Source organism: Rhea pennata, chromosome 14 (genome assembly GCF_028389875.1).
Source record: "Rhea pennata isolate bPtePen1 chromosome 14, bPtePen1.pri, whole genome shotgun sequence".
NCBI classification, from domain to species: Eukaryota; Metazoa; Chordata; class Aves; order Rheiformes; family Rheidae; genus Rhea; species Rhea pennata.
This window is the reverse complement of record NC_084676.1, coordinates 19155324-19175127: the sequence shown is the minus strand read 5'-3', so window position 1 is coordinate 19175127 and position 19804 is coordinate 19155324. Positions and strand designations below refer to the sequence as shown.

Below are 19804 nucleotides of genomic sequence, written 5' to 3'. Positions count from 1 at the left end.
ACACTTTACTCACGAGGATGCACAGGGAGGCGCTCGGAGCCTGGAGTGGTGTGAATAAGTGTATCGTGCCCCAGATCGCTGGGCACCTCCGTCCGGAGCTCCCAGCAGTGCTGGTGCTCGGAGGGGCTGGGACGAGGAGTTCAGGTTATCTGGCCCTAGTTCAGTTGACCTCTGTCATGGCACACTTGGCCTCTGTTGTGGCCCACAGCACAAATTAACAGGAAGGTCTAATTTCTGCATCTGCTGCCTTCCACTGCTTTTGGTAGTAAGTGGCTATTTGTGGAAGGGAGGTAGCAAGTGACATTGCATAGTCACAAACTCTCTTTTAAAGGAGGATTACGCTACCTGCAAAGAATGTAGGCAAGCCAGATATGGTGGTGCAACCTCCTGAAGAGAAGGCTAGCAGCCGGTGGTAGTACGAGTATCTGGTCACTTGCAAGTGGTTTAATCTTGTTTTCCCTCAGTTGATTGTTTCTGTTTAAGGCATCTGCTAAAAAGGGAGCAATATAATGAAGTGTCTGGGTGGTAAAAAAGTGTTTCTAGAGCCCTGCTTTAGCTTCCCATTCTTTAGTCAATGTATGGAGCGAGGAAAAGTTTCCCGAACTGTGGAAACACAAGAGCAAAGATGGGCAGTTAGGATCTGGACCCTTGTGTCTGCAGTAGCCAGCCTGCAAGACCTCATGCTGTGGATTGGGTGGAAACCAGGAGTGATAATTGAGGTGGAGAGACTGAATTTAGGAGCCGAGTAGAACAAAGTAATGTACAGTCCTGGCGGGTGATTATTCCTGCTTTGGTGCCTGAGAGCTCTTGGGTTCGTTCCATGTCACGGAGGTGCACGGGGAAAGGGAGGTGAGGAATTAGCTTGTGCTGCTCAGAATACAGTCTAGACCAACCCTAGACAGACCAGAAAGGCAACCTGGCATGGAAATCAAAACACTGGCTCTTCTCTGGCTAATGGTACACAGGATGCAGTGGGGCCAGTGTGAGGTTTTTTTTGTTTGTGGTCGAGAAATTAACTTTCTTTTCTTTCTTTTTTTTTTTTTTTTTTGAAAGCGTTTTAACGTAAGACAGTTTGGGGGTAAGGGTTTCAAATGAGACAAGATTCTGTGCATGCAGCAGTTGCTTGTTTGCAAATACAGTGAGGTGAATTTAAACCCCTTGTGGTTTACCATGGAAAATACAGACATGGTGTTTTTCACCTGAACTTTGCTACGCACACTCTGAAGACAGAGGAGACCGTGTAGATAGAGCAGTGAAGAGTCATAGATATGAAACTAAAATTAACTTCCTCAGTGTGCACACAGGCCAATGCAGAGAAACGCGCGCACACGCGCATGCACACACACCTGCTCCTCTCGGGTGATTTCCTAGTACCATTTTTGCTTGTAGAGTGGTCATGTTTGGTGGTAAAGTCTGTGGCCACTTCAGAGCAGCGCGAGTTGCAGGTTTGCTGGCCAGGCCCGAGCCCCGTCACCGCCGGAGCGGAGCTGGGCTGTGGGGTGCAACGCTCTGAACCCCCAGTGGTGGAGTAAACACTTCACGCAGCTCCAGCGATGGGAGAGAATCAAGCTTACCCGCACACATTCAGATGGAAATTATTTTAGCCATAGTCTGTATAAAGCTGAACAGATAGCTGTGCTCTATGCATCTCTCTATAGGTAAGTTCAAGTCTTTATAAATCTTTGTAAGGACTTTCCCAGAAATCAAGCATAAAAATCTCGCTTGCTTTCCCTCATGTAAGACCTCCCACTTGGAGAGCAGAGTATTCCCAGTTTGGAAGTGGTGGGAAGAAGAGGGGCTTTGGCCCTTCTACTGGAGCTAATTGAGTTGGAAAGAAGCTCCTTTCCTCTCTGGAGAGTTACGTGTTCACAGGGCATCTCGTCTAGTTGACATCTACTCTGCTTTCAGCTACTCTGAGGATCAAGATCCAAGGGGTAAAGCCTGAAAAGGCAAGGAAGAGGGGGAGTCCTTTAGTGTCATATCCCTAAACTGCCCAATTACAGCTGTTTCCCAGTTTCCAGTGACTCATGCCAATGAAAGGCAGAACATGAACCTCAGTGTTATTATTATTTGTAAAATATCTGTTACTCAAAGAATCAGGGAAAAAATAATGTTGGGCCAGTTCTATGATAAAACATTTGAAATAGCGAGTTTCAAATCTGGCACTGGGGGGACAAAGTCTCCTGGTAGAGACTCTGTGCAAGAATGATGGATGGTTTTTATCATTGTGTATTAGTGTTGTGTTTCCATCGACGTTCAGAATTGCTTTGGCTTTTGATTCCCTCTCCAGCGTTGAAGGCTTTCGGTCTGTAGTGTAACATGTTTGGGTTTCGCAGGTCAGTAGACCTACCCTAGAGGAAATGGATTTCATGTGTAGTTTTTCATTCTCATTTACTCTTTACATTCTTCGTTAGCACAAAGACGTCCAATGAACGAAATATAGAAGATTAGCAGCAACTGAAAAAACATGACCTAGTTATTTTGCTCATGGCAACAATTCTGTGATGTTTTTGCTTGAATGCATGGTTTAGCAAAAGAAAAAAAATGATGTTTTTGAGTTAGATAAGGCACGTGTTAGGGTTAAAGGTTAGGCTGGTAGAGACATATGAACTGAATGAGGATGAGTGACAGCTGAAGGTGAGCCTGGGCACCAGGACAGAGCAGCCTGCCCTAGGGCTGGGGCTGCTGGAGGACACCAGAGAGGAGACAGGTAGATCAGGATTAGGATTCAGCTGGGAAAAGCCATGAGACGGAGTAGCTAGTGGCCACTGCCTCTGAATTCCCATGATATGCTACTAGGTTGGTTCTTTCCCTCTGAGCTTTGCGTACTACTTTGAGTGTTGTTCAATAGTGCCTTGCTGGCTGTAGGTCCAGGTGTGGTCCAGGTGCATCAGCAGCTCTCAGATTGGTCTGGTGGCCTCTTCAGAAACCGTCTCTTGTGCAAAGTCTTTGGTTTCTCCTGGTTCAAGCCTTAATCCTACATGCAGTGTTAGCTCAGCCCTAGGAACTTCTGCCTGTTCCCAAACTAAATATACTTTGAGACTAATAATGGTTCCAGGTGTGCTAGCATGTTCAGAGTCCACCATATAATCTGCTGGACTCAAACTGTACCCTAACCTCAGCCTCAAGCCTTTTACTAGTCCAGTGACTCCTAATCACCTCAGACTTCAAAGGAGTCACAGATTCACTCAATGTGAGTTTTCGATTTGGTACCATCTCCCCCAAATCTCTTTATTATCCTACCCCAGTAATTTCTTCTGATAAAACTGTGATTCTGGCCCTTCACAAACTCATGGACCCATCACCAGTCCTGGAAGAAGATGAGCACAGAGAGCTCTCTGTCCTCTCCCCTTACTTCATTCATCAGCCTTCACTGAACCCTGTCGTTACCCAATTTCATCTGTCCATCCTGGCCTGGATTATAATCCTGACCTCTACTCCAACCTCATCATCATCGCTTTCTCCTTGGTAAACACCAAGAACTCTAGCCTAAGTCATAAAGATACAAATGGTACTCAGGCTACCTTGAAGCAGGGTTCATGTGGGGTTTTCAGGCTGCTGGTGTTTTGGTGCAAACTGCACTGAGGTCTGGCATCGTGAAGGTCAGCAGGTTTGGAGAACTGGGACAGGGCTGCTGCAAGAGGGATGGACCGTCCTGGTTTCCTGGGCTTACAGCTAGGTCTAGGACACGAGCTGGGTTTCAAGCTGGTAAAGGTGGAGGAAGGCTTGGGTTTAGCAGGGCCAAAAGGCTACGTTTTGATATAATATCAAAAGGTGCCAGTTGGCTGTGTTTAGGTCTGAAGTTAATAGCATCCTCCAAAGCAAGTTTAGGGTTTAGTTTGGGCTTATGTTTTGCTGCCCTAGGGACCTATGAGCTAGGAAAAAGCAGCTGAGCATTGACAGCGTGGCCGACCTGCCTGCTGGTGCTTTCTGGGATTAGTGGGTGGGAAATCCTGCTGTGCCTGATTTCTTTGCCTGCTGTCACGTGGATAAAATAAAAAATGACACTGTAGCTGCGCAATCTGACAAAAGTCTCCCTTGGAAAAAGGTTTCAAGGAAGACTGTGTGACATCATCACTGTCAGATGACATCACTTGGCTGGAATATTTTGCTTATGTAAAGAAGGCGCTTTGGTGGACTTAGCAGTGGAGCAAAGATAGATTCCCAGGAAATTCTTTTGAGGTACAGAAGAGGTAAAGATGTTCTAACTTGAAGATACTGTATCCAATAATAGCTTTGAAGTTCACAAATAACTCTTTTGATCTTTAACATCTTGTGACTACATGGTGATAGCTGAATCTTCAACCCCCACAGAAAAAATTGGCTTCTCTTCCTTATCCTGCTTGCACCAAGACCAAGCAGGTGCCGGAGCCCGCGTGTACGGTGGGTGCAGCAGCGACCTTTCCACCGTAGCAGTGTGGTGGCAGACGCTCGTGCAGAGCGAGTGTGGGAGCTTTACATGCAAAAAGCAGGTTTGGGGTTTATGTAACGAGCCGTTCAAAAACCACCGAAGAAAAACCGTTCCGAGCAGGAGAAGCTTCGCGACGTTGGCGCGCTCGCTCGCGGCCGAATACGAGGACGCTCGAGGCCCGGGTCCGCCCGGCACTGAGCATCCGCGCGCGGCAGCGCCGTGCTGGAGGTCTCGCGAAGGAGCGCTGTTCCCTTCCCGACGCGGCCCCGCGGCGCTCGGGGCATGGCAGCCGCCGGCGGGCGCCTCTCCGGAAACGTCCGCGTCCGGAAACGCGCGCGAGCGCGCTGAAACCGTGCGGTGTGTTCGGATCCCTCTCCGCTGGCGCCCGTGGCCGTGTATCGAGGAGCGGTCGCGGGTTTTCCGTTGATTTCCATTCGGACTTCCAAATGTCCTTTTTCTTTCCGTGTGTTTTATAAAGTGAAGCGTACGCCTACTTTCAGCTATAAATAAAAAACGATCATGTGCATTTAACACTTATTAAAATTCCTTTTAAATTTATATGCAAACAAGGAGCAGCCACAGGCTCCTGGCAGGCTGCCCCCAAAGCCCTTTGTACGCCGCTGATGAGGCTGATAAATTTGTCTTCGGTGCCGTAGTCTTGTCTTTGCTCCGAATCTTTTTTATAACTACTGGAAGGTGTAGGTTGAGGAACGCGGGTTTGATTAGCTGGCCTTGTGGTTGGTCCCTTCTCCTGCCAAAATCGTTTAAGTGTTCCAGACATGGCATACACCCATGGCATCTGCAAATGTATCTCTCCCCGGTGCGTCATAATTCCTGGGGTAGTAAGTGATGAATCACCAGGATCTAACGTGCAGATAAGCTGATGAGCATTAATCAGAGCTCCTGCCCGAGGTGGGAAAGCGCTGGGTGAGCAGTCTGCTGGCTGCCGTTTAAATTAATTGTTTTACTTTTATTTCTTTCGGTTTTTAAGAGCGCGCCTCTCCAAAGCTTGCAAGCTCGTCGACGGTCTTTGCCAGCGCGAAAAAGCCTCTCTAGCTCCGGCATTTAAGTTTTTCCTGTTTTCTGCAGTGTGGCGGAAGGGAGGCGAGCGGCGAGCGGGGACGGGAGGTGTTTCCCCGGGGGGCAGCTGCGGTGCCGGGCTGCAGCCCCGCGCAGCGCCGGCGTTCGGCAGGAACTCACGAAACCCCGCTGCAGCGCTTTTCCTTCGGGTAACGCAGCTCCCAGCAGAGATCCCGAGCAGCGTGAGTCCGCTCAGGTGCCGGCGTTGCCGGAAATTTTTTGGAGGTGTGCAACCGATGGAGGAAGAAAAAAAAAAAAAGGAAAAAAAAATAAATTCCCCTCCCCAAATTATGGGAGCGCGTTGCCGCTTCGCCTGCTTTCGGCCAATAAAAATACCTGGGGCGGGTGAGAAAGTGTGCAATCGCGAGCAGATGTCATCGCAGCCGGCGCCGCGTGGGCCGTGTCGGGCGAGCAGGGAGGCCGTGCGGCTATTGGGATAGTAACCAATGGAAAATGGAAACCAAACAAAAATAAATAAATAAACCGTGTGATCGCTGATTGCCAGGTAGCTCGTTTAGAGTAGATAGAGGAGATAGGAGGGATTAAGCTCCACGCTACAATTTGTTTTCTAGCGAATAATTAAGATTTATTAGTCCCTAGCACAAATTATAGTCATTTAAAATATTAATACTTTAAAAAAGGAAAGAAAAAGAGCGTGCAGTAAGCAGAGCTAGCGGTGGTAGTTCGGTCCCGAAGGGCCGGGCTGAGCTCGCTGCACTGCCCAGACGGGGCTCCCGTGCACGCAGGTCCTGGCGCCGGGCTGCAAATGTGCTTTTTTTTCCTTCTTTTTTTTCTTTTTTTTTTCTTTTTTCTTTTTTCTTTTCTTTCCTTTTTTTCCTTTTTTTTCCTCCCACCTGCTTAGGCCATAGGAGTCTGTTTGTGTGCGTGTGAGCTCACGTGGCTGCAGTTGCTTGCGGTGCTGCAGCAGCGGCGGGGGCGGGCGGCCGTGCCCGCGCCGCCGGCCCCGTTCACGCCTCGCGGCTCCCGGGGTCGCCGTGCCTGCTTGGCCGGGGCCGGCGAGCGGGGTGATTTACTGCCGTTTTCTCACTGGCTCGAGATAATTTCACGCTTCCCCGGCAGCGCTGACCTGCAGATAAGACGGCTGCCGCGGCGCCCGGCGGAAAGCGCCCCGCGTCCCGCGCGGGAGAGCAGGCGCCCGCGCTGCCCGGCTCGCGCGCGGAGCCCCGTCCGCCACTTCCCGGCAGAAACCCTTCCTTGGAAACCGGCCTTCCTCCCCCGTTACGTTTTCTTTCTCTGCAGGAGGCACGCCGGGAGGCGGGGGAACGCCACGCAGCTGAATGTGCAAACCTGGGCAGTAAATTAATTGCAATAACCATTTAACCATTATGCTGCTGTAATCATATATACCACTACTATATGTGAAAGCATACTCCTTAAAACAGCATTTCTTATCTGCATTGCAAGGGTCACAGCCGGCAGCGAGTCCGTTGAGGTCTGACCTTGTTCAGATGTTGAAGATAACAGCCCTTCACCCTAAAAACGCTTTGCAGTTCAGAAATGCAGTCGGGTTGAGTTCTTAGGCTGAATATGGCCCGGTTAGACTGGGAAGCAGAAGCTCTGCCAGAGCTTTCGCAGGACGGTGCGGCACGGGGGACGGCTGCCCGATCCGCCTGCTGCGTGCCCGGGCCCCTTCCAGGTGGTTTTCCCGGGAAGCTGGAGCCCGGACCATGTGCCTTTGGAAGTGGCCTCTTCTAAGGTGACATTTCCTTCTAAATCCCCTCAGCTACATCTCAGCTACATCGGAGGGTTGATTTCTTCAGAAAGCCCCAAGCTCCTTTACGTTCTGAAATAGCAGAGAAATCTAGCCTACGAATTGAAGGGACATTGTTATATTAATTGTATCTTTTAAAAATAAATTACTTTCTCGGTGTAGCTCCTCCGTTAAAACCAAAAAGTGTAAAGATGTGTAATCCTTTACAATCTGTATGGATTTTACATTTTGCATTCTAAGTAGCTTAGATGATGACCGTAAGATAGAAGATCTTATTTTTGAATTGCAGACATTACAGGGAACAATGGAAATGGAAATCAATTGAAATAGTTTTAATTGCGTTTTGCAACAAATGCACAATCCATTTGTTAGGAAGAGGACTTTTATTAAAAAAAATAATACTAGTATAGGGCTTGATGATGCGGTGATGTCCTGCTGGAGGGGGGATTTTCTGCCCTTGGATCATTGTCCGGATGGAAGGAGAAGTTTTCCCTTCTCGGACTTTTATAATGCAGTCTCTTTTTACTTCCTCTTGGCATCTTTTTCTTCTTCCTTTCTTCTAACTGAACCTCGGCGCTGAAGCAGTTGTAGCAAATCAGTTTGGATTTCATGAATTAGGACCCAAATCGTTAAGCGTAGGGAGTGCCCCAAGGAAACCCCTCGGTGGCTACTGTGGCTCCAGTGCCAAAAAAGACGGAAACTCCTAGATGTGCAGTGGGTGGTTTGGGCTTAATCTGAGCGAGTTTGGGTATCCAGATGTGCGGGTCACCTCTGGCGCGGCAGCACCCAGCAAACCGGGCAGGGTTCAGCGTTTCTGCGAAGCGTTTCACGGATCTGCATCTCGCGACGGGCCGCGAGGGAGAGCTGTTTGGGCAGCAAGACTCCGACTCCGGCCAGAAAACGTAGTATTTTAGCATGTTTTCCCCGTTAGCTGTCAGAATGAAATTGCAGTTATCTCAAATTTGGGAGAAAGGGAACTGAAAGGCACTACCAGCTTCGCTGCCCACGAGACAGCCCAGTAAAAAATCGCTACTCAATCGCAACCCCAAACTCAAAGCAAAACCAAGTTGAAAGAGCAAAGTTTCATCAATTATTTTTCTCATCAAAACCGTATGAAATTGTGAGTTTCTCATTTTTTCAGTGGGAAACCTTTGATCAATCCTGGCTTGTGAACTTTTGATCAGCCTGGTTTAAAGTGAAGTTCAAGACGGGGCGCGTTTTGTGCGGTCTCTGGTTTTGACGCGGAGGTTTTTCATGTCTGTGCTAACCGTGCTATGCCCAGGCTGCTCTTCGGGGTCAGTCTCATAAATCTGTAACCAAAAACTTACTGGAGCTTTTGGAAAAAGTTATGCCGAGAAGCTGTCCTAGCTGTAGCAGTCGTCATTTCCTATTTATTATTTAGCAGAAAGCAAAGAGAAGTTGCACTTTGCTATGTTTTGGGACTAGTCCTAGTCCTAACCCCCCCCCCCTTACGGCCTGCGTCACTTGGCGTTATATTTACTTGTGGTATTATAGAAAGAAAATTAAACTTTTCAGACAAGGTCTGAAGTTTAGAAACAACCATCTCTCTAAAATCTGGTTTCCATACTGAAGACCCAAAGATGAAAATAATTACACTACCTTCCACTCACATAGTAAAATGTGCAATTAAATCTATAAATCTCAATACCTGAAGAACAGGATTTGATGACGCATGATAAGAACTGAGTTAGAATGTATGTGTCTTATTAGCAGTACGGTAGGCGACCTTTATCATCACAGATTTACAGAAGATGAAGCCAAGGAATAGAGCTTAAGTTTCTTGATTTATTCTTTGCTTTACCTGCAGTACCACTCTAAAAATGAGGCCAATAAGTATTTCTAAATCGACTCCATAGACAATGCTGAATAAAACATGATAAAAAGTCTAAAAAGATGACTGTGTGCAGAGCAGGATGTCGCTGTGGTGCCTAATGCATCGTGCATCTCCTGGTCCTCTCTCTGGTTGCCCAGTTCATACTGGAAATCAAGCAGCAGAACGGTGCAGGATGCGTCGGTGGCCACGGCCACCGCTGCCAGCCACAGCCACCACCGCTCCTGGCGGGGGATTAGCCCCTGAGCCCCAAACCCGTCCTGGTTTTACATGCCATTGCAGGCAACATTTAAGGCTGTTCTAGAAGTCAAGTGGCAGGACAAGATTAATTAGGATTCTTTTCTAATCCTAATTACAATGCTGTTTGCTTCCCGTGATAGGAGGCGTTCGTTATGATATGTATAAGTTTGTTTCGTTACCTCCTCTGCTTCTCTCCCCACAACAAAAAAAGATTAAATAACATTAACACGTTTTTACAGTAATTAAAAAAATGAACTCTTCTGGTTCTAATCTGGTAAAGACATCAGATGGGCAGAGGAGAAAACCTTCCAATTCCCTATTAATTTCCCCAGCTGTCTAATTATATGCAAATCCACCAAGCCCAGGTTTTAATTCAGCCGTTTGCATTAAGAGATCAGAGAAAGATTCAAAATGGGAAAGTGGAGTTTGACATAGCATTGGGGGCTCTCAAGAATTCAGCGGCGAGATAAATTCTACATTTTAATTAAAGTGTTTATTTCGTTCTGCGCACAATAGCGCTTGCTCGCTTTCAGTGGAAAAAAGGGTATTAAGCATTAAAGGGACTAATTCCTCGTATCAAGAAAATTAGGATTTCTCCCAGGCAGACACGCGGTATCATCCAGGATTAGCGGCTGCAGCGTTCTTTGTAAACATGTCACCCTGGCGAGCGAGCAGCGCGGGAAGCTGCTATCACTTTACAGCTGCAGGGTGTCAACAAAAGATGCATTTGGCTCCGAAGGGGATTAGCATCCCTCTGCCTCCTCCAGAGAGGACTTCGGCAACGGGAGACGAGCGGCGGCGCGGATTGGCGTGGGGGGCGGCTGTCGCGGGCAGCGGAGGAGCGGGGCCGTGCCGGCGGCCGCCCGCGCTGCCGCCCGTCGGTCCCGAATTCGGCGGGTGACTTCCATCGCTTGCCCCCGCTCGCTGGGCGAGAGCTGGTGCTGCTGCAGCTGTAGGCAAAGCTCCTCCTGGCCACGGCCGGGGCGAGCAGCATGCCAACCCCAGAGGGGCTGTGGTTGCCCCTTCGTGGTGGCAACCTGTACCCAAGTCCTTGCCTCTTGGTCTTCCAGCCAGCAAGCTCCAGGCTGGCTGGGGCTGGGCCAAACTGCAGCCTGCCGGGCAGCTCCCGGGGACCAGCCCGGCCTCTGGCCTTGGCCCTCTGCTCTTCTGCTCCAGAAAGCTCTGGAAAGGCTTTGGGGAAGATCTTGGTCATCTGTCATTCGTTCATTCATGGCCGTCTGTGTTGGAAGAGCTTCTGACACCCATATGTCTATCAAAGGATTTCACTGTAGCGATGGAAGGAATGGTGAAGAAAGATGGTGACCATTATCATCCCTCGTTGGACCTTATTTTGTGTTATTTAGCCAGCTGCATGCACCTAGGCATGAACATACCTGACCTACCAGAAGGTCTTCTCTTGGTGTCACCCAACACTGTGTGAGCGCATGGCCGTGGGAGCTGTGCGTGGTGGGACAAAGCTCCAGAAAAAGCCAGCCGGGCCAGAATACCATTACTGCTACTAGTGTTATTACTGTTACTGTTATTACTACCACGTTCTCACAGCGCAGCCACCAGGCTGGGGATTTCCTTTTGGACCAGGTTAGATGCTTCTGTTTTGTTGTGCGTTTTTTCAAGTCAGTGGTGTCCCCATGCGCTGGATCCCCCCGCCGAAGCAGGGCTTTGGGAATACCAGAGTCAGGTTTCGCCCTCTCTGATGTTCGGAGAACCGAAACACCTTCGATCACATCCGAGTTTGTTGTTGTTTGGTTTATTTTTTTTTAATTCCCCTGAGCTCTTTCAAGTCAAAGCTGTTTTTTTGTTTTTGTTTTTCTTTTAAATGAAAGAAAACCTGACTGAGCAGCTGCAAGCCCTCCTGCGAGAGCCCAGATGCCCTGTAAGCAAACATTTGCTGCCTGAAAATGTGCCTTGCTGACACCTCAAGGTTTCCTGTTCAGTTTGTTTGCCAACAGATATACTGAGAAATCTCACAGAATTTGCCATCTGCTGCCATGGCATATCCTGGCCAGAGATGGACTCGAAAACCAAATGCCGTAGCCAGAAACACCTTTGGCTTCATTTCAGATCCAAGCCCTCCTCTAGATCCGGGTTTTGTCCTCCGATCCTCCCGGGTGTCAGAAACCAGGATGCAGATCTCACTGTGGCAACTCGTTCTCTGCGTTTCGCTGCAGCTACCTGCCTTTAGGTGTGGTGGGTCATGCCAGCTGCACGCCGGACAAGTAAAAGCCAATTTCCCTAGTGCTGCCAGCCCAATGGCTCAAGACTTCTTCCAATGAGTGCAACAGTTGGCTCTGTTACACACTTTCATTTTTCGCTTTCCTCCCTTGCCCTCTTGGGCATTTTCCTGATTAATTCTGGGTATTTTCACCAACTGCTCTCGTTCGAGAGCCGTAGCGGCATAAAGGAGGTCAGATGTTATCAGTGGCTGGGGGTCAAGCGGGTGCCTTTGCGTTTGTGGCCTCTGCAAGCTCTGCTTGCAGCGCCCGCGCTTGTCAGCGAGGCCCCGTGCCGTGCCGTGCCGTGCCGTGCCGTGCCGGGGCCGCAGCGGGGACTCGGAGGCAATGCGCGCAGCGCCGCGGCGGCCGCGTGGCTCTAGAGCAGCGGGACTTTTTGCACCATTGAGGAGCCTTCTTGAAGTGAGCTGGCCCGTCTTCTAAATGTGACTGTAAATATTGGGCAGTGATGTCAAAAGTTCGTTTTGCAGGGGGGTTTCGCTCCGCTGAGAGGGGACGTTAGTTCTCTCCGCGCTGTCCTCCGTCACCGTGAGAGAAGCAGCCTCCGGGAGGGAGGAGGGAGGGACCTTTGATCTTTTTTCCATGCTTTTTTCTTTTTTTCTTTTTCGTGAAGAGCCACCTACATCTTTCTCTTAGAAGATAAATACTTGAGAAGCGAAACGGCTCTTCCTGTGCCCGTAAACGGTGAAAAGCTCAGCTATTTCCCTTGCAGAGTTTAACTTAAAAATAATAACCATCCTTGCTTAAAAACAGAAACCGGTGGCAGCGGGAGCCTTGGGCTCTGCTCTGGAGCAGCAGCCTCTCTGCCAGGGCGTTGTGGACCTCCTTAGGGGGAGTCTGAAGGCCTCTGAATTGAGCCAGGGAGGTAAATAACGGTACCAGACCAGGGAGAGCTCAGAGAGAACTTGCAAAAAGTTGTCAAAACTCATAAGAAGTTCGCTGTTCCTCCCGGCGCCTGCAGAGTGTTTGCCCGAGGAGCCTTGCTGAGCTCTGATTCCCGGGGCATGGAGCTTTGAAGGCCTTGGACGCTCCGCGTCCTCCCGCAGCAGGTCGTGCACAGACCGAGGCTCTCGGTGCTCCCCAGGGCATCAAGCGAGGAGCATCCTCACTTCGTGCTCCCCAGCGGTAGCTGCAAGCAGGTCCGTGCCGCAGGCGTTGCGTTTTGCCCCTGGGGCGAGCACATCACGCTGGACGTATCCAGGCAGCAGAAACGTTCGGGAGGTTCCTCGTTTGCACGGGCAAAAAGCAAAACCCAGAGGCTTGCTGAAAGCTCTCCGTCCAAAAGCTTTGGAACCGAGCCCCGGGGCTGCCGGCGGAGGGCGACACTGGGAGCGGGGGCGGCGGTAACTTTCCCTGCTTCCTCTCCGCCGCGGCAGCGGGCTGGAGGGATGTGGCTGCAGCAAAAGTGAGAAAAGCGAAAGAGCGTGCTGACGTGAGAGATGACTAGGCGCCGCTGGCTGCCAGCACCCGCGGAGGTCTCCTGCGTCCGGCGCCCGCGGAAAACGGGGCGGAGCGGGTGTTCGGGGCGCTCTTTCATCACGGCCTCTCCCGGCGCGATACCGCAGGAAGAGCATCCGCGGGCGCGATCCGGTTCGGTTTTGTTCTAACAGCGGGAGGCCCCAAACTGGGCGGTATCAGCTGAGTTCGGAGGCGCCCTGAAACTTTTGCAGGTCTGGATTCGAGTCGCGCGCTCCGGCTCCGTATCCGGGAGCGGTCTGGGGCGCAGGTCCGCCGGCTGCAGGACGGACCCAGCCCCTCTCCAGCTGCTGATCTGCACTGCGGGTTGCAGAAGGCGCGAGGGCAGCTGCCCACGGGTGGCTGCTGCCTGCGGCGGCGGCGCCTGCTCTCTGCGGCCTGACCTTACGGCTCGCGTTCTGCGGCACGGTGACTAATTTTGCGGAGAGAAGGCATTAATTCCTCATTGAATCAGCGGCAGCCCACTGCATAGGTTTTGTTTCTCGTAGCCGACGCGTAGACTCATCTCTGAGAAGTGACGTGAAGCGAGCGCGTTCGGGATGGCTCCCTCGGGCTGGCCGGCGCCGTCCCTGCGCTGCCGCGGGCGGTTTCTGGGGCGCGGGGAAGCGCTCCGGTGCCGGGACGCCCAGTGCCCCCCGCGCTGCCCGGGCTGGCCTGCGGCCTTTTCATTTCGCTATTTCTGGGGCCGGCAATGTGGGAAAATTTGAAAGTGATGTGACTAATCTCGCCTCACCGCTGCCGAGGCTCCCCCAGCGGGAGCTGGAAACCACAGCGAGCGCTCGCCGAGCGGCGGCGGCAAGCCCGTGTGCAGCAGGTGGTTAGTGACAGTGGGGGACTACTCATCTACAGACCGGGGGGTGCTTTGCCTCACTGGTCGCCGGAGATGGGCAGTGACGAGCACTCAGGGCTGCGCGTGGGCGCGCTTGGTGAGGGGGAATGTGGAAACGCCAGCCAGGGCAGGCGGCGATGCTCCATGGGGTGCAGCGATGCTCTGCGGGGTGCAGCAATGCTCTGCGGGGTGCAGCGATGCCCTGCGGGGTGCAGCGATGCTCTGCAGGATGTGATGAGGCTCCATGGGATGCAGCGATGCTCCACAGGGTGCAGCGATGGCCCATGAGATGCAGCGATGCTCCCCGGGAGGTGATGAGGCTCCATGGGATGCAGCGATGCTCCGCGGGGTGCAGTGATGGCCCGTGAGATGCAGCGATGCTCCACGGGAGGTGATGATGCTCCATGGGATGCAGCGATGCTCCGCGGGGTGCAGTGATGGCCCATGAGATGCAGCGATGCTCCACGGGAGATGATGAGGCTCTGTGGGATGCAGCGATGCTCCATGGGGTGCAGCGATGCTCCACAGGAGATGATGAGGCTCCGTGGGATGCAACGATGCTCTGCAGGACGTGGCAACATGCCAAAGGATGCAGCGATGCTCTGCGCAATGCAGCAGTGATCCACAGGATGCAGTGATGCTCCGTGAGATACAGCACTGCTCCACAGGATGCAGTGATGCTCCGTGGGATACGGCGATGCTCCGTGGGATACAGCAATGCTCCACGGGATGCGTATCTCCCGGGCCGCTCTGGGTGGGATGGCAGCTCCCTCGGCAGGGGCTTCTCTGCCGTACGGCCCTCATTTGTTTTCCTTTGGGGCTGGTGATTGCAGGAACTTCAGCTGTCCCAGGCGCTTCCCGGCACTTCCCCACACCTGCGGTTTGGGCGTTCGGAGGCCGACAGCCTCAGTGCGAGCCCCTGCCTGCACCCCAGCCGTGTTGCAGAGAGCTCAGCGCCCCGCGGGGTCATGTCCCCAGGGGCGCTGGGACCCAGCCGCGGCGCCACGCGCCGTCCTGGCATCTCTCCCCCTTCCCTGGTCTCTGGTTTCCTGCACCTGCAGGGTCCCCTGTGCCTGCAGCATCCCCTATATGGGTGCAGTCCCCTATGTGCATGGAGTCCCCTACATAAATGGGATCCCCCTATGCCTGCAGGATCCCCTGTGTGCATAGGGGTCCCCTGTGTGTGTAGGATCTCCTACGGCGGTGGGGTGCCCTGTGTGCATGGGGCTCTTTGCCCGTGCACCAGCCCCATTCCGGCTGGGAGCTTTTTCCGCTCTGCCTGGCATCTTCGCCACCGCGGCTTCTCCTCTGTCTCTGCTGGTGGGTTGGGACCCTCGTCGCTTTGGTCACGAGTGCTACTCTGCCTCCTGACGTGCCCTTTTCCCTTAACTTTTAAGGTTTCCCTTGCGTCTCTACAGCTGCCCGATTCCGAGGTGGTTTCCGTGGGTGCAGCCCTGGCGGATCTGTAAGCGCAGATCATGTCTGCCTCCTCCTTTCTCTCTTCTCCTCGTGAAAAACGTGCGCGACGAGCAGCGAGCGGACATGACACCCCAGGAAAATTAACATCGTGCAAAAGGACGTATCCTGTGTGAGGACCAGCTGCAAACTCAGCGCGCGGGCTCTTCTCCTAGGCTGGCCCGAGCAGAAAGAAATTCTTTAGAGAGGAAAAAAAACCATTTTTCTCTAATATTTCTGCAGAATTAAAACCCCGGAGAATAGCGGAGTCTGTGGAAATTTTTAGTTTTGATCATTTCATTCTGATTTTGGCTTTTGACTTCCTGTGTTACACTGTGCTATGATTAAGGTGAAGCTTTTAAACAAAAAAAAGTCATCTTTCAAGCTGGCAAAATAAAACTGAGTCAGCAATGTAAAACTACTCATTTTTAGCAAGTTGAGACTAAATATATCAGTCTTCAAAAAAAAAAAAAGAGTCAAAGTGCCTGTTAATACCAGGTGTTTTCCAGAAAGGTTTTGGTTATGATGTATCACCATTTCCTAATGAAAATCCATGTTTTGTCAAAACACCGGGCCGGTGTTGCATCCTTTCTGGAGCGAGGTCCTGGCTGATCTGCTCCTTCCCCCGGCTGCCCTGCAAATTAACAAGCAAATTAACGGGCCCGAGCGTGGGGCGAGCGCTTCCAGGGGAAGTCGGTGAAGCGCGTAGAAGCGAGCGCCCGGCGGAGCGGTCCGGCGTCCGCTGGCGCCGGCTGCAGCCTCTGCTCCCGCCCGCCGCCGGGCTGGTCCGGGGAGCGTCGCTGGACGGCTGCGCTGCACCTCCTTCCGCGTGCGCCCCGAGTCCGCAGCTCGCGGGCAGCCAGCTGGGAGGTCTGCGGTCGTTCTTACGCGGACAACTCCGTGCTGCTTGCTTTCTGTCTGCCTGAGCAGCCTTCGTGGGACGGGCAGAGCCGCGTCCCCGTCAGGCCGGTCTGTTTTCCTTTCTGTTTCACGGATTTCCTCCTCCGAGCTGCGATGCGAAACGTGGGACCTGCCAGAGGCTCCCCGCCTGCTTTCCCGGCAGCTCCGAGCCTCGGCGCACGCGTCCCCGGGCAGCTCCTCTGCCCCACAACACCCCCCAGACCCGACCGGCGTTTCGTGCTCGCTCTGCCCCAGCGAAATCGTTACCGAGGTGAAAGGCAGCCGTGAACCTAGAGCGGGCGTCTAAAATGACGTCGCGCGGCAAGTGCCTGCAGACGCGCTGCGGATGCCCCCGTGCGACGCTGCAGGTCCCGGTGGCGGTTCCCGGCTCCCCGCGCCCGGACGGCTTGCGCGCGCGGGCCGCTCTCGGTTCCTCCCGGTCCTGTTCCTCGGTCCGGCTCGAACTGGGGCGAATCCCGGTGTCCCGCCACGCGGCCACGGGCGAAACGGGGCGCGCGCGGAGCTCCGCACAGCGCTGCGGCTCCTCGCACGGGTTCCCCCCCTTTCTCTGCCCGGACGCGCGGAGCGGCTCCGCGTCACGTTGAACGAAGACGCGCGCTTCGAAAAGGTGCTGGGTCCCCATGGCCTCTTTGGGAGGAACTAGGAGTAATTGCAAAAGAGAGAGGGAAAGTGGGTGGTTTCTTGTTGTTTTTTGCCTAAAAATGCCTGTTGCTCAGCGTGACAGGCTGTGCCGGTGCAGCGCAGACAACAGGGGCACTGCGTTTGATAAGGTGCTTGTAGCGTTCATCCTGCAATAAAAGATGCTGGAAATTCATAATTGAAAAAAAGAAAGCTTCTAGGTTTTGAAAGCTTCGTGCCGATTTGGGCTGATCTACACCTGGCCTCGCTCTTCCACTGCTGGCCAAATTTACACCAGCTTGCAGCTGTGTCACTGCTTCATTTTGCATTTTTCTTGCAGGATGCCGTGGCGTTTATTTATTTAGGCAAGGGCACTTTCTGCCTTGTGCTTGAGAGCCGCTGGGGACCTGTGCTCGCAGAGGCTCGCAGGCCCCCCCGGCTCCGGGCCTGACCCCTCTCCTCCCTTCCCCTCGTGTCTTGCAGTCTAACAAGGTTCCCGTGGTGCAGCCGTCGCACGGAGTCCACCCGCTCACCCCGCTCATTCCCTACAGCAACGACCACTTCAGCCACGGCTCCCACTCGCCCCACTTGCCCGCCGACATCAACCAGAAGCAAGGTAACGGCGGGAGGGGGCCGAGAGCGGGGAAATCGGGGTTGTCACCGCGCTGCTCTCAAATCGGTGGGGAAGGTTGAGTACCGTGAGCAGCTCGGTGCCGGGAGTTTATTGGGGTTTAACTTCTAGGCAATTCTTTATAATTGCGGCCAAGGGGAGTTTGATATCAAAAGCGTCGACCTTGCTGGTCAAATGTGCTTAGCAGCCTGTGCAAGCTGCCTGTGCAGCTCGAGATCAGACCGGAGCCTGAGAGATGATGCAGAGGAGTCAACCAGAAAATGGAAAGTAATCTTTCCTTTGACTCATACCCAGACTGTTGTCAGGCTGTCATTTTGAGAAAATAAATGTTTGAAACAGGAAATATTTTGACTAAATAGGATCGATGTCTGATAGCTAACTGGATTTTTGTATCTGTGTGTCTGTCCGTGGCCACACATTGTGCGGTTGTCACACTCTCTGGGTTCATGTGTTAGGCCAGTGCGCATCAATTATCTCATGAGGCTCCAGAGGAAAGTACAGTACAGAGAGGTTAAATCCTGAGCTGTAAAATATAGGTACGTATGCAAGAAGTCCCCACAGAGCATCTTTCTTTGGGGATTTGCAGGCAAGAGGATTGTAAAATCAAACTTTTCTCAAGCTTCTAGCTACTGCAACAGAATCTTAAAAAAATCTGTTCAGAGAACCCAAACTTCTGCGCCAGCCTAGTCTTGATTTCATGGAAAGTGAGCAAATTCAGAGTTCTCTGTCAGACTGCATAGTGGGAAGGATTCAGGGTTCATCCGAGCAAAGAAATCAGTGCAAAACCCAAGGCACAAAAACAAACTGTTGCAATTCGGGCAAGACCTTCATCGAAGATCTCCGCAGTTGCTCTTTTTCCCAAACTGTCTAGCAGATGTCAACTTTGCCAGGTTAACTCCATTTCTAAAACCACTGGGGCATCACAGATACTCTGGAAGCAATGCTGAGCTCTCTTTGATTTGAACTCTGGAGGCCACATTTGGGGCCCGTCAGCGTCACCAAGGGGAAGGATTTATATCTGGGGTAATAGATACCCGGATGCATCCTGGCTTTCTTCCAACCAACAAATGCTTGTCAGCCACCAGAGTATAATAAGGTCAGTAGGAAAACGCGAAGAGTTAACGAATTAAAAGCTCAAGTAGTGGCAGATTTCCAGATCTTGAAAGGAAGCGTGCACATTTCCGTGCGTCTCCCTTGGATCTTGAGGGAACACAACACCACGCACCTTACCCACGCCACTTTGGGGGATGGCTTGCAGAGGTGTCCATGAGCCATCTCAGCAATGTGTCCGCCTGCATCTGTGGTGTCCCCCGGCACTCCTATTTCCTTCCTCCTTTATCTGGATATGCCCCATCTCCATTTTTGTCATGGGAATGTCTCCTGTTATCCTACAGGCTTCCCTTTAAAGTATTTCATGGGTGGAGAGTTGATGGGGAACAGCCTCTGTCTCATTTCTTGTTTTCTCACCCCAGTGCTTAAGAAAGAAGTTAAACATTCATTTCAATTGATTTTCCTAGCCTTAGAGGAATAATATAAATAGAATTTGAATATGCAAAAAGAAGCAAAAATTACCTCATCCCACTCTAGCAAGTACTTTATTGAGAAGCTCATCAATTTGAATTTATTTGGAATCCACAAGTCACAGTCACTAGTAAAATGACCTAGAGAGGCTACAGCGATAACTCCCTTGCCTTTCGACACAAAAGAAAACCTTCCACAATATACAACGTGAGCAAAACTTTGGGCTGAATGTCATCGTTTTCCTGTTTGCTTCAGCTGCTACTTGAAGGGTTGCTGTTTCTGATGTCTGTTCTACAGGCGAGGAGGCACCACCAGGATCTCTTGAGTCAATGGCTAGTGCTTAACCTGTCTGGGCCTTCGAGAATAACGTGTGCTCTGACTTAGGCAGCTTTTATTATTGGAGGTCTAAATTTCAGGAAATCCTGGTAGCTGCCCAGTGCTGATGCTGGGTTTAGCTTGACCTGGAGCTGGCCCCTGTGTCATCTAGACGAGGGTGCCGTGTCCCCTGCAGCACAGCTCCAGGCAAACCTCCACACTCAGTTATGTAGTCCTTTCTGTTCACTTATATGTTTCTTTCAGTTATCTTCTGATAAGATGCTTGGAGTCCACTGGTGCCATTCCTAAGTAATAACTTATCATTAACACTTCTGGGTGAATAATCCAGACTTTTCCTCAATTTGCAAGCTGTTTGCAATTAATCACAAATTTAATAAATGCATTTGTTGTCCAGGACGGGTGCTGAACAATCTCAGTGCCCGATTCTTTGCGTGAGGCTCATTTGCAGGT

The 19804-nt window shown here is 51.7% G+C and overlaps 1 protein-coding gene across 1 annotated transcript in view; it reads left to right on the top strand.

Annotated features, from left to right (window-relative positions):
* Positions 1 to 19804, top strand: part of TCF7 (transcription factor 7) — a 59180-nt gene that overhangs the window by 22479 nt on the left and 16897 nt on the right. The window contains exon 4 of the mRNA XM_062587069.1: positions 17350 to 17482. Within this exon, the coding sequence (XP_062443053.1) occupies positions 17350 to 17482 (133 nt within the window). The remainder of the gene's footprint in view (positions 1 to 17349; positions 17483 to 19804) is intronic.